The sequence below is a fragment of the Aotus nancymaae genome, unplaced genomic scaffold (genome assembly GCF_030222135.1).
Source record: "Aotus nancymaae isolate 86718 unplaced genomic scaffold, 86718_ANA_hifiasm-v0.15.2.pri h1tg000006l, whole genome shotgun sequence".
Taxonomy (NCBI): domain Eukaryota; kingdom Metazoa; phylum Chordata; class Mammalia; order Primates; family Aotidae; genus Aotus; species Aotus nancymaae.
The window spans coordinates 36,662,043-36,676,203 of NW_026988417.1; the positions used below are offsets into that span (position 1 = coordinate 36,662,043).

The 14,161-nt window shown below is 43.4% G+C and overlaps 1 protein-coding gene across 5 annotated transcripts in view; it reads left to right on the top strand.

The window, feature by feature from the left end:
* Window positions 1-9,360: 9,360 nt before the first annotated feature.
* Window positions 9,361-14,161, top strand: part of PGM2 (phosphoglucomutase 2) — a 39,013-nt gene continuing 34,212 nt past the window's right edge. For 2 of the 5 annotated variants that reach the window (XM_012474989.3, XM_012474990.3), the window contains exons 1-2: window positions 9,368-9,483; window positions 12,616-12,783. In XM_012474989.3, the coding sequence (XP_012330412.2) occupies window positions 9,403-9,483; window positions 12,616-12,783 (249 nt within the window). In that variant the 5' untranslated portion in view covers window positions 9,368-9,402. Of the gene's footprint in view, window positions 9,484-9,709; window positions 11,523-11,571; window positions 12,488-12,615; window positions 12,784-14,161 lie in introns of those variants that run through there. The other 3 variants (XM_012474988.3, XM_064366274.1, XM_021675648.2) reach the window with 3 other exon arrangements.

Sequence of the window (14,161 nt, forward strand, 5' to 3'; positions counted from 1 at the left end):
CAGGCTCGGTCCCAAGGCTGGAATGAGTATACTAGCACTTTAGAGGGTGCTGAAGTTTTCAAACACAAATGTCTTAGGTGGCTTTGTCCTCACACATTCTGAGGATATAGTTAGGGCATCTCTCTGACCAATGCAGACAATAAAGCACACAGCAATTCAATGGCAGTGCTTCTTTACTTCATGCCTGGTTAACCACCCAAATGTCCCAGGCAAAGGAACACAATGATGCTTAACTGAACACCAGCTCCCTAATGAGAATGAATGACTCTTGCCCTGAGATCTAGGGACAGGGTGTGGTGAGGGGTGCTGAACAACGGGGCACTGCCAGGAGGAAAAAGAGAAGAGGAAGCCGGAGTCAGGGATCACAGACCAGCCCTGGTGTTAAACTTTTAATGATTAGAAAGCCAAGTGGTAGTTTAAGTGCAAAGAATTATTAAAATGAGTAATGAGAGACAAATTAGACAATTTCATGCATTTAGTGAAAATAGGCATAAATAATAGATATTTTAAATTTTCACTGAGAAAGATCATTAAACTCCAGATGGTCTGCAAAAAAAAAAAAAAAAGGTTTGCTGTTGGTATACTTTGGGTTTATGACCAGTAGTGTGTACACTGATAAAGTCTATTGGCACATTATTTACTCATTCTCTCATCAACCTTGAAATTTGAACACTGAGATAATGGTGATCAGACATTTTTCTTTGTTAAATTCAAAAAGGTTCACTTGTTTTAGAGAAGAGGTTTGTGCAAGTTTCATACCTGTGTCTAATATTATTATTTTCTATGTTTAGTTTTTCTTTATGCACAAAAGGAGCCAAGTGATTCATTCTTCAACAAATACTTATTGAACATCTATTACAAACCAAGTACTGTTCTAGGTGCTGGAGGCTGAGTTAGGAAAAAACAGCAGAAAAGACAGACAATATTTTTAAAATCAATTTTATAACATCATGACAGGGAGCGGTAAACACTGAAGAAAAACAAAGTAGGAGAAGAGGGTGGTGATGATCCATTTTAGGTACCGTGAACAAGAGTCAATGGTATACTGGCGACAGCTCATCCTGGCTCATGAGAGCACACTCTTCCATTTTTAGGAATTGTGAGAGCCAGATGTTAAACATGGACATTAATATGGTTTGGATCTCTGTTCCCTCCCAAATCTCATGTCAAATTGTAATCCCCAATGTTGGAGGTGAGGCCTGGTGGGAGGTAGTTGGCTCATGGGTGAGGGGGGTGGGTTTCCCCCTTGGCACTATCCTCACAACAGTGAGTGTGTTCTCAGGAGGTCTGGTTGTTCAAACGTCTGTGGCACTTCCCTGCTCTCTCCTTTCCTCCTGCTCAGCACTTATGAAGTGCCGGCTTCCTCTTCACCTTCCACCATTATAAGTTTTCTGAGGCCTCCCCAGAAGCCAAGCAGATGCCAGTATCATGGTTCCTTTAGCACCTGTGGAACATGAGCTAGTTAAACCACTTTTCATCATAAATTACCCAATCTCAGGTATTTCTTTACAGCAGTTCGAGAACAGTCTGATATCACTGTTATGAAAATTAAATTATATAACCTTGAAAGTCAACATATTATATTAAAAACAAACATAATAAATACTTAAACTCAGCATCTTCTATTCAGATTACTGCCTGTTACCATTATCTATGCCCTTTAAGTTATTTACATCTATGACACCTGTGTATTAGAAATATTATATAGTGGTGTGCTGCTCCCATCTCTTCCCACCTCTGTGTTCAGTGATATCACATTGTTGTTTGAAATTGGCCATGGTGGATGTATTTACACCATGGAAATTGGCAAATACTGTAAGTCAGAGCTTTTTATCCCAGACAGCCAGTTGTTAAACACTTACCAGCACTTTACAGAAGAGAGATCTTCCTGATGAGCTAGTATTTTAGCAAAAGCCTGAATTAAATGTGAACACTTGTTACGGGAATATCTGGGGGAGGACAATGCTGATATAGGCCTTCGACCAGCACTTGCTTGACATGTTTAAGGATCAGCTCAGAGAACAGCATGGCTGATCACAGTGAGTGAGGGAGGAAAACAGCGGGCAATCAGATTAGGGGAAAGATTAAGAAGAAAGTTTAAGATATAGATTTTATTCTAAGTACATTATGAAGCAGGGGAGGACTGAAACACAAGAGAACATGATCTGATTTATATCAAAAAGGATCACTTTATTGAATGGAGGAAAACAGACTGTTCTATCAGGCAGTGGCTCTAAATTTCAAGTAAGAATTGAAATTACTTGCCTGATATACAAAACCCACTGATCATTGCAACCATCCTAACACTTAAATACGGGCCACACAGGATATGTGGTAGTGCCCACGAGGGTTCATTCCTATCCAATTATCTTCCCTTTCCTGAACACATGGGTACTCTGTCTTTCCCAGAACACTGGCAGTTGTGTGGTTTTGTGTGACAAACTCCAGCTAATAAAAATTGAGTGCAAGTAATACATGACACTTCCAAGCAAAAGCATTTAAGAATCACTTCTTACGCGACCTCCACACTTTTCCCTTTCCTGGTAACTGCAGAGGCCACATATTAAGATGGAGGAGCCATAAGATGGAAGCCTTCTGGTTTCTGTGGAACAGAACATTCACTGACCACCCTGGACATATAACATGAGGAAGCAAAAAATCCCTGGTTTCACACAGTCTTGAAATTTAGTGATTGATTTATTTCTTCAGCTTGGCTTAGCCTATCCTGACTAATACAGAAAAGCCAGTAGGACTTCCATAACAGTAGCTATATTTATTTATTTATTTATTTATTCAATTATTGAGCACTTACTGTATGCCAGGCACGATGTATTTCACATGTGTTTGTTTATTCAAGCCCTACATCACTTCCTGTGTATTATTACTTTCATTTTGGAAATAAGAAAACCAAGGCCAAGAGAGATTAAATGACTTGCCCAAGGTCTCCAGAGAATAAAGGGTGGAGTCAAGATCTAGTCCCAGGCAGCCTGATTATAGAGTTTTCTCTGTTCCTACACGAAGAAAAAAACAACAGCCACATGACTTTATATTCATTTCTTTATCCATTTATTGGACATTTACAGTGCTAGGCTCTAGGTAGGTAAAGATAAATAAGACACCATTCTGTCCTCCAGGAAGTCAGTCCAGTGAGGGAGAGACTATAAAAAGAAAGGATAGGGCTGGGCGCGGTGGCTCACGCCTGTAATCCCAGCACTCTGAGAGGTCGAGGCGGGTGGATCACGAGGTCAAGAGATCGAGACCATCCTGGTCAACACGGTGAAACCCCGTCTCTACTAAACATACAAAAAATTAGCTGGGCATGGTGGTGCGTGCCTGTAATCCCAGCTACTCAGGAGGCTGAGGCAGGAGAATTGCCTGAACCCAGGAGGCGGAGGTTGCCGTGAGCTGAGTTCGCGCCATTGCACTCCAGCCTGGGTAACAAGAGCGAAACTCTGTCTCAAAAAACCAAAAAAAGAAAGGATAATAAAACCAGCTTACAGGAAAGACAGAAGGGAGTGGAACTTGCTAAAGAACATCAGAGACTGGCCGAATGCGGTGGCTCATGCCTGTAATCCTAGCACTTTGGGAGGCCGAAGCGTGCAGATCACTTGAGGCCAGGAGTTCCAGACCAGCCTGACCAACATGGTAAAACCACATCTCTACTAAAGAAATACCAAAAAAACTAGCCGGGCATGGTGGAGTGCCCCTGTAATTCCAGCTACTTGGGAGGCTGAGGCAAGAGAATCACTTGAACCTGGGAGACGGAGGTTGCAGTGAGCTGAGCTCGCACCACTGCACTCCAGCCTGAGTGACAGAACAAGACTCTGTCTCAAAGAAAAAAAAAAAAAAACAGAGATGCAATCAGCAAAATCCAGACTGGGAAACCCTAGAGGACAGACAACCTAGTTTCTTCAACAAATAAACTGCAAGGAAATTGAGGCAGAATCTGTAAAACAAAAGAGACCTCAAAGACATATGAAGCCATGGGAAGATTATTTGGCTCCTGATTCAAGCAGACCACAAAAAAATTATAAAATTAAGATTTAAGATAAAATTATAATTAATATAAATTAATACATATGTGGAAATGCAAACACTAAAGGGACATTTGACGGTATTTAGAAATTACTACTTTAATTTGTAAAATTTTAGGTGAGATAACGGTTTTGTGATTATTTTGAAGTGTCCTTACATTTCAGAGATACATGCCAAACATATATAAGTGAAATGATAAGATATCTGGCATCTTCCTTCAACTAACACAGGAGGGGGAAGTGGGTGGGTGAAACAAGATTGGCCATGAATTGATCATTGTTGAGCTGCGTGATGGTTACATAAGGATCAATTTTAGTAAATATTTAAAACATTCCATAATGAAAAGTTTTGGAAGAACTTTTTCTGGACTGGATACAAATGGACTGATAGGATTGCTGACAAGGTATTTGAGGACATTGGGAAGGCTTCCAAAAAAATTGGGACACTCATATGTATGCGTTCCCAGGCAGCAAGGGAGCATGAACAAACAAATTAAGTTATTTTAAGCATCACCTAACATCGTCAATATCAAACATGGCTAGTATTTGATTTTCATTAAGAGCAGGCTAGTATCACATGGAAACAGGTTACCAGAGTTCACAGAGCTTCTTTGGAAATGGGTATGTGTAGAAATGGGCTGAGGGGAGCGGGAGAGGGAATGAATGTCTGATTGGGCTATCAGGACACCTGGAGTGAGAGTCTTGGCTCTGTCATTAACCAGCCGTATGTCTTGGAGAAAGGCTCTTATGTTTTGGGTGCCCTCATTTCCTCATTTACAACAGAAGGCCTGACTTATTCCCTAAGAACACCTCTTCAATCTACTAATCTAAGTGGGTTTCCACAGACGTAAAATGATAACTGTGGGGTCATAGGTAGGAAATTATCAGCTTTAGGTCACTGCAGCATCATTGTCAGAACCTCCAATGTCAGCATCTTTGCTACAAGCAACCCCAGAAAAGTCCCTGACACAACCACCTGCTTCACATGAAAAGCGGATGGGAGGAATAGAGTGTGACTGCGTGCACTGAGTGTGACTGCGTGCATCGTGACTGCGTGTATTGTTTTTCAACGCAGTACCTTAAAATTCATTCATGATGTTGTGTATAACAGTAGTTCACTTGCATTGCTGTTTTAATGTACCATGATTTATTTATATGAATTGGTATGGACATACTACCAAGTATTTATCCACTGTATTGTTGATGGCCATCTGGAGTGTTTCCACTTTGAGGCTTTTACAAATAATGCTGCTAGAAATATTCTCACATATGTCTTATTATGCTTATGTGTATGCATCTTATCTATAAAGGAATATTGAAAAATCTGCTCCTTGGTGCCCTTCTCAGTATGGGAAGAGAATTTATTTATTTATTTATTTATTTATTTGGAGACCAGAGTCTTGCTCTGTCACTCAGGCTGGAGTGCAATGGCCCGATCTCAGCTCACCACAACCTCTGCTTCCCAGGTCCAAGCGATTCTCTTGCCTCAGCCTCCTGAGAAGCTGAGATTACAGGCGCAAGCCACCACGTCCAGCTAATTTTTGTATTTTTAGTAGAGATGGGGTTTCACTATGTTGATCAGGCTGGTCTCGAACTCCTGACCTTGTGATCCAGCAGCCTCAGACTCCCAAAGTGCTGGGATTACAGGCGTGAGCACCACACCCAGCTGAGAATTTATTTTCCATTTGGCAACTTACTAGTTAAAACTTCCTCTCTGCTTGGAAACTACACTTGCTTCCTTTACTTGTTTCTGTAAAGGAATATTGAAAAATCTGCTCCTTGGTGTCTCAAGTGAAGTTAAAATAGTTCTGACTGGATGTCACCCTGCGCCCACAATTTCTAATAAAATAATAAATATATATCTATAATAAAAGGTAAAGATATTATAAATCTGTAATACTATCTATATTGTAAATATATCTCTAATAAAATAATAATACCTATAATAAAACATGCCAAAATAATCCCCTTAGACACCACTTCCCACATGTTTTGAACCATCGTAGAGACTCAGCTGCAACCATCTCTTATCATGGAAGGACAGATGTGAACTCTGAGGCCCACAACTGCTGGATATTTAGAGACACACCAGCCCCTTTCCTACCTTAGCAGAAGGCTGGAAGCTGCACACACTTGTCTGGGAAAACTGGCGTTTGAGAGGAAGATAAGGGTGAGTGAGACCTACCTGAGTCTCTGATTCTCCATGTCCTGCAATTTTTTCCAGAGTGTGACTGAAAAGGTTTATCTGGTGCAGAGAAAAGAGAGACCCTAAGTGTAGTGGACCTGCAGACCACCTAACATATGGGGAAACTGAGGCAGCCTGTCCTCCTCTTCTTCTCCGTGCTCCAGTCTCTCAGGCTTTGCAGTCAGGGGAAGGACCACACTCTCACATTAACTACACCCTTCCCTTACATCTTTCTTTCTCTCCCTTTTTTTTTTTTTCGAGAGAGAGTTTCACTCTGTCACCCAGGCTGGAGTGTGCAGTGGTGAGATCTTGGCTCACGCCAACCTCCACCTCCTAGATTCAGGCAATTATCTGCCTCAGCCTCCCGAGTAGCTGAAATTACAGGCACCTGACACCACGCCTGGCTAATTTTTGTATTTTTAGTGGAAATGGGTTTTCACCATGTTGGCCAGGCTGGTCTTGAACTCCTGAGCTCATGATCCATCCACTTAAGCCTCCCAAAGTGCTGGGATTGCTGGCATGAGCCATAGCACCTGGCCCTCACATCTCTCTTAAGCTTCCAGTGCTCAGGCAATCTTCCCTGCTGAGGTGGCCTCTGCTACCTGCAACCTCACACATCTCCTTGCTTTCCTTCCAGCATTTTATCAGTTTGTAATTATGTATTAACTGCTGTGATTACATGATTATTATGCCTCTCCCATTACACTAAACAGATATCACAGATCCTGGATGTATATGTTTTCTTTTTAAAATTGAAGAACACATTGGTGGGGTGTGGTGGCTAATGCCTGTAATTCCAACACTTTGGGAGGCTGAGGCCAGTGGATCATTTCAGGTCAGGAGTTCATGACCAGCCTGGCCACCATGGTGAAATCCGGTCTCTACCAAAAATACAAAAAAAAAAAAAAGGCTAGGCATGGTGGTTGGTGTCTATAATCCCAGCTGCTCAGGAGGCTGAGGCAGGAGAATCACTTGAAGACAGGAGGTGGAGGTTACAGTGAGCTGAGATTCCACCATTGCATTCCAGCATGGGCAACAGAGCAAGACTCTGTCTCAAAAATAAATAAATAAACAAAATAAATAAATAAACAAGGTGGCCCACACCTGTAATCCCAGCTGCTCAGGAGGCTGAGGCATGAGACTTTCTTGAACCCGGGAAGGGGAGGTTGCGATGAGCTAAGATTGCACTGCACTCCAGCCTGGGTGACAGAGCCACACTGTCTCAAAAAATAATAAAAATAAAAATAAAATTGAAGAACATACAGAAAATGCAAAACTCATAAGACTGCAGCTTAGTGAATATTACAAAGTGAACACACCTGTGTGACCATTGTCCAGTTCAAGAAACAGAACAGTCCCAGAATCCCAGAAAGCACTTTTCCTCCTTCCTAAAACTGACCCCTCTGCTGACATCCATAGATTAGTTTTGCCTCCCTTTTAGTTTTTAATCTTAAAACTTAAAAAATTGAGATATGGCCGGGCGCAGTGTCTCATGCCTGTAATCCCAGCACTTCAGGAGGCCAAGGCAGGTGGATCACCTGGGATCAGGAGTTCGAGACCAGTCTGACCAACATGGTGAAACCCCATCTCTAGTAACATATGAAAATTAGCTGGGCGTGGTGGCATGCGCCTGTAGTCCTAGCTACTCCGGAGGCTGAGACAGGAGAATTGCTTGAACCTGGGCAGCAAAGATTGCAGTGAGCCAAGATCGTGCCACTGCACTCCAGCCTGGGCGACAGAACAAGACTCTGTATCAAAAAAAAAAAATTGAGATATAACTTACATATAGTGAACTTTGCTCTTTATATCCTACAGTCATAGATATATCCTCATATATCTATCAGTTTTGATATATGCAAACCACAAACTCAATCAAGATATAGAACAGTTCCACCACTCCTCGAATTCCCTTGTGCCCTTGGTAGTCAACCCCTCCCCCACCCCTCTTGAAACTCACTGATTTGTTTCCTTTCCCTATAATTTTATCTATTTCGTGGGGAGTTTTTGTTTGTTTGTTTTTTAACAGGTTCTCCCTCTGTCTCCCAGGATGGAGAGCAATGGCATAATCACGGCTCACTGCAGCCTCGAGCTCCCAGGCTCAAGCGATCCTTCCTCCTCAGGACTCCCTCCAGCTCCCCCACCACCAAGTAGCTGGGACTACAGATGCTTGATCCAGTACTGGGGGTTGAGGGGACGGTGTTTGAACTCTGTCGCTCAATGTTTGTGAGATTCATTCATGATGTTGTGTATAACAGTAGTTCACTTGCATTGCTGTTTGAATGTACCATGATTTATTTATATGAATTGGTATGGATATACTACCAAGTATTTATCCATTGCATTGCTGATGGTCATCTGGGTTGTTTCCAGTTTGAGGCTTTTACAAATAATGCTGCTAGAAATATTCTTGCACATGTCTTTTTATGCTTATGTGTATGCATCTTCTTTACGGCTTGGTGATCCCAGCGTCAGGAAGATGTGCTCCTATGTTAGTTTCTGTAAGTTTCACGTTATCTTTCATACTTAGAGCTATAATTGATCTGGAATTCATAGCTGTGTGTGATGGGAGGTAGGGTGCCAACTTCCCTTTTTTCTTTTCCCTACCTGGATATCCCACTGACCCAGCAACATTAACTCAAAATAGTGTCCTCCCGTGCTCTGCAGCCCCGCCTCTGAAATAAATTGTCCATACACGTGTGTTTTTGTTTCTGGTCTCTATCTTATGTTCCACTGGTCTTCACACTTTGTTTTTCAAGATTTGTTTTCCAGCTGTTCAAGACCCTCTGAATTTCTACGTAATTTTCAGGCTCCTATCTGGGTGCACTCATCCTGGTCTCCCAGCATCTCACACGTGCCTGGCGCGCGGCAGGAACTCAAGGCTGACTGCGACCTGGATGCAGCAGAGACAATGGCAAAGCCTTTCTAAGAAGTTGTACCAGGTTCCAGCAACCCACCCCGCCCCGCAATTCCTCCTCGCTCACTCCCACCCGCCGTGGCGCACCCGCAGACGGTGCGGAGGCGTGCCCGCCGCAAAGCGCGTCACTTTCCCCGGGGCCTGCAGGCTCCGCCCCGGCTCTCCCCGCCCCCGCCTCCGCCTCCGCCTCCGCCTCCGCCTCTCCGGGCAGGGCCGGAAGGGTGACTTCGCCGCCTCTTTCCCTCCGCTGCGGCAGCGCAAGCACAGCTATGGCGGCTCCAGAAAGCCGCGGGCCTGGTGCCGACGCACGGTTGGACCAGGAGACGGCCCGGTGGCTGCGCTGGGACAAGGTGAGAGGCACCAGCAGGCGGGGAGCGCCCGGAAGGGTGCCGGGTGCTCCGCCCTCCCCAGGCGCGGCGCCTGCGCTGCCTTCCCGCCGCGGGTGCCCCGCTTCTCCCCAGGGGAGACCCAAGAGGAGCGCGCGGCCGCTGCCGGGATTCCTTCGGCCTGGCCGGCAAGTGGCACGTTCGCAGTTAGGCGGGGAGTGGTTGTCCGCGGACGAAACCAGCTATCTGGCCGGCCGGACTGCAAGTTCGGAGTAGAGTAGCGAGCCAGGGTGGTGGTCTAAGTGCGGCCAGACCCTGGACGCTGTCTAGTTGAGGCCCGCACGCCTTGCTTCACTCAGACCGCTGGCTCGTCTTCGGTAGTCGGCTGTGCATGCCCATGGACCCAGAATCACACCGTCCCACCTATTCCTTTGGCCGCTGGGATCTTTGCAGAGCAGCGTTCTAGTCCAGTTCTTCCATCCCAAGGGCTTGGTTACAAACGTGGGTCCTCCCGGGTGGGCCCGCCTGGCTTCATGAGTACCCTTTGGAACTTTGACAGCCCAGGAGGAACCCTTTGGACACAGCACGGTTTTCTCTCCCTTCATTACCTTTCTTAGATGCTGGACCAAAGAAAGAATCGGGAACCCAGCTCTCGACATCACTCCCTCTTTCCTCTCTAACTTGCGTCTCGCCCTTCCTGCCTGTTCTGCTTGCTGTTCGGTTTTCTCGGAATGCCCTTCTCTGCTCTCTTCTGCTGAACTTGTTTCTCCCTTTGTGACTCGTATTTTGTGTCTGAACTTAAATGTTGCTTACACAGAGAGTCCTTCCTTGCCTCCGAAGTGTACATTATTTCTCCCTAATATTCCCTCTAAACGGTCTGTGATTTTCCTTTATGGCGCTTGCTGCAAATGGTAAAAACAAAAAACTCCAAAAACACTTGTTTGTAGGTTTGTTTAATGTCTGTCTCCAGGGGCAGGAGACCCCTGCCGTCGCCCAGGACTCCCGCTCCTAGAAGGGCCTATTGTTGTTTTAATGTCCTGCTGTCCTGTCTTGAAAATCTTAATGGTTGAACAAGAGAGCACCTATTTTCATTGCGCACTGGACCTCCATAAATTATGTGGCCAGTCCTGTCTGCTCTCACTGCCTTGGTTTATAGTGCCTGGCATAGGCATAGGGCAGGACACATAGTAGGTCACTAAAATACTTGCATGAACAAAGGAGATAGATTACAAGGTCAGTAGGGGCCAGGTCTTTGTTTACCATTCTCTGGCTCCTACAAATAAAATGTCAGCAAATCCCATTTCCAGGATGCTATTGGCAACTCCTTGGGGGAGTTTTTCTTTTCCTGGAAAGATAACTTTGTGATTCTTAAGGGAAGAAAAATGTTTCCCTTTCTGATAACTTGTAATTTGCAGAGTATAGAATTCTTTTGAAACCAGAGTTCATAACGCCCTTTCCCTTTGAAAAAGAAGAAAAAACAACCTAATGTCTACAGTGTTGCGTCTGTGTATAGAAAGATTGTACCTCTCTTGGTAGAGAGGAGATGTCCTTTTTGTATTTTTTATTTTTATCACTCCTCATGTTCTATCCTCCCTGAATTTCTTATTTGGCTTTGAGACTGGCCCCTAACTGAAAAGAAGCCCATTCATTCTCCAGCGAACCTCCCACCAGCTAAAAGCATTGCAGTCCTCTAGTCTGACTTCACCCTGCGATTGGCAAGGCACCCTGGCAGGTGCCCTCTGTGTTTCTAGCGTGCCTTCATCCCTGTTCTTTTCTCTGCTGTCAGCTTTGGTCACTCCCAGAGGTGATTCTGATCCTGCTCTCCTCTTGACTTCTCATTCTTACCTTTCTGTCTCATTTGTTTCTCTCAGGCTACTTGGTCTTTCATAGATATCAAAGACCAATTAAGATTTTCCAGACCTACATTATGAACAAGGAAAATCATTTGATATTGGGTGTGGCAGTGAAGTCCGTGTTTTCTGATTCACTCTACGAATATTTATTGAGCCTCTTTTATGTACCCGATCAGAGCCCTTCTTTGGGGGCACCTGACAATCTGATAGGTAAGACTGTGTTTTGTAATTAGTATCTGCTGCTTTTCACCAAAAAAGGTGAGGTTTATTTGATTCCTATTGGATCTGCGACAATTTGGAAATGTGGGCTTAATTCCAGAAAGCCAAGGTTTTATTGCAATAGTATTCCAAAGTTTAATTACATAGCCACATCCTGTGTGAGTGCGCATCTAAATGGATAATGACTGTAAAACAGGAATATAAAGTACTTACTCTGTTGTTTTCCGGGATTCATAATTTAAAAGTCTCGTGAAATTAATGTGATTGTCATTTTTTTCTCCAACCTTAACATTTTCTGCAACTACTGTACAAAAAAACAGGACAACGCATAATGAACTTAAGTGAATCCTGTTAGTGTCTATTTGAAGCAGTTAGTGTTAGAGAAAAGGCACTAGGTTAATGTTTATCATGCAATTTAAGAAAGTCACTCAATCTCTGAGGCTTCCCCATCTGTAAAATTGGGTTTCTGTTATTTGCCTGCTTCTTGGAGATGTTACAAGATTCGAACTTGACCGGGTATGTGAATGCCTGATATAAATTATAAAACATTGCAGAACTAAGGTTTTGACTTAAATTGTGTGATCTATCACTCTGGAAAATTTGAGAACATGAGGGAGAAAAATGAACATTTAATCACAACTAAGAGCCAGGTAGAGAAAGATATTTTACATTAATTTGAGTTAACTACCTTAAAACCTTAAAAATTGTGTAAGGGAGGTTCTAGATTATTCCCATTTTGCAAATGGGAAAACTGAGAATTTGAGAACCGAATTAATCTGTGCAAGCACCTAGAGTTGGCAAGTGGTGTGCTGAGATTCCATTCTGGGGGTTAGACTCGTATGCTAAAACCTTGACTTCCGTTTCTCCAAAAGTGCTGACCTTGACAGGAAAGAAAAGAACACTTATGTTAGACTGACTTCATATTTCAAATTTCAAAAGCATCAGAAAATTGAAAGGTGTATATATATATATATATATATATATATATATATATATATATGTATTTCCCTATAGGTTAGAATGATATTGTGGGTGTTTTTACTTTTCATTCATTTATTTGTCTGGCTGTATTTTTGTCCTGTAGAATTCCTTAACTTTAGAGGCAGTGAAACGACTAATAGCAGAAGATAATAAAGAAGAACTACGAAAATGTTTTGGGACCCGAATGGAGTTTGGGACAGCTGGCCTTCGAGCACCCATGGGCCCTGGAATTTCTCGTATGAATGACTTGACCATCATCCAGACTACACAGGTACCACATTTTTATAATTCTTAGTAACTCAACGTATCCCTCTAGCTCATTTTATATTTGACAGATCCAATTTGTTTTAATTACAGACATGTCTTATCAGCTTGACTAGACACAAGAAGTTGCCACCACTTACTCCATAAAGTAAGGCTTGCACAGTTGGTTGAAGTAGCACTTGTTCAGGACTCATATAGCCATCCATTCATTCATTCATTTAACACACTTACTGAGTGCCTCTATGTGACAGTCATTGGGGATATGAGAATGACTCAAACAAACGGATTCTCTAATGGAGCTTTCATTCCAGTGTAAATGCACCAGCTAAGCTGACAACTTTTAAGGTCCTGTTATTTTTGCCATAGTTACATGGCAAGTGCTAAAAAGCTTTTCTAATGGTAGAATTACTAAGAGCCTGTTTTCCTTTGTTTTGTTTATTTGTTGTGTTTTGTTTTCAGACAGTCTCACTCTGTTGCCCAGGCTGGAGTGCAGTGGCACAATCTTGGCTCACTGCAACCTCTGTCTCCCAAGTTCAAGCAATTCTCCTGCCTCAGCCTCCCAAGTAGCTGGGACTACAGATGCGCACCACCATGCCCAGCTAATTTTTGTATTTTTAGTAGAGTCTGGGTTTCACCATGTTGGCTAGGATGGTCTTGCTCTCTTGACCTTGTGATCTGCCCGCCTTGGCCTACCAAAGAGTTGGGATTACAGGCATGAGCCACCGCGCCCGGCCTCTCCTTCATTGTATTAGTATGGATTGAGTCTGAGTTTCTTTGCCTTAATTTGTGAATATTTTTGTCAGAGTCTAGACCCAGCTTTTAGGAAGGAGATAAACAATTACACAAAACAAAAGAGCTTCCACTGGGTATTGGGAGTACTGTTTATGAGGGAAATGAAATAGAACAGGTTATTCTTGTCAGTGTTTCTTCAACTTAGACCTGTTAATGATGAATGTCACTTTAATTCTGGGAAAAGAAAGGCTAGAAAAAATTGCCTCCTAGTGATTACATAAGCCTCACATATACATCCCAGCATAAAAGGCAGAGCTGGGCATGTTGTAACGAAACTCCAATAAGGAAAGCTTATCTAACTAAGGGTATAGAGTTACCATGGGGGCCAGGCACGATGGCTCACACCTGTAATCCCAGCACTTTGGGAGACAGAGGCAGTTGGACTACTTGAGCTTAGGAATTCAAGACCAGCCTGAACAACGTGGTGAAACCCTGTCTCTATCAAAAACACAAAAATTAGCCAGGCATGGTGGTGTGCACAGGTAATCCCAGCTACTCAGGAGACTGAGGCAGGAGGATCATTTGAACCCAGGAGGCAAGGTTATAGTGAGCTAACATCACGCCACTGGACTCTAGCCTGGGCAACTGAGCAA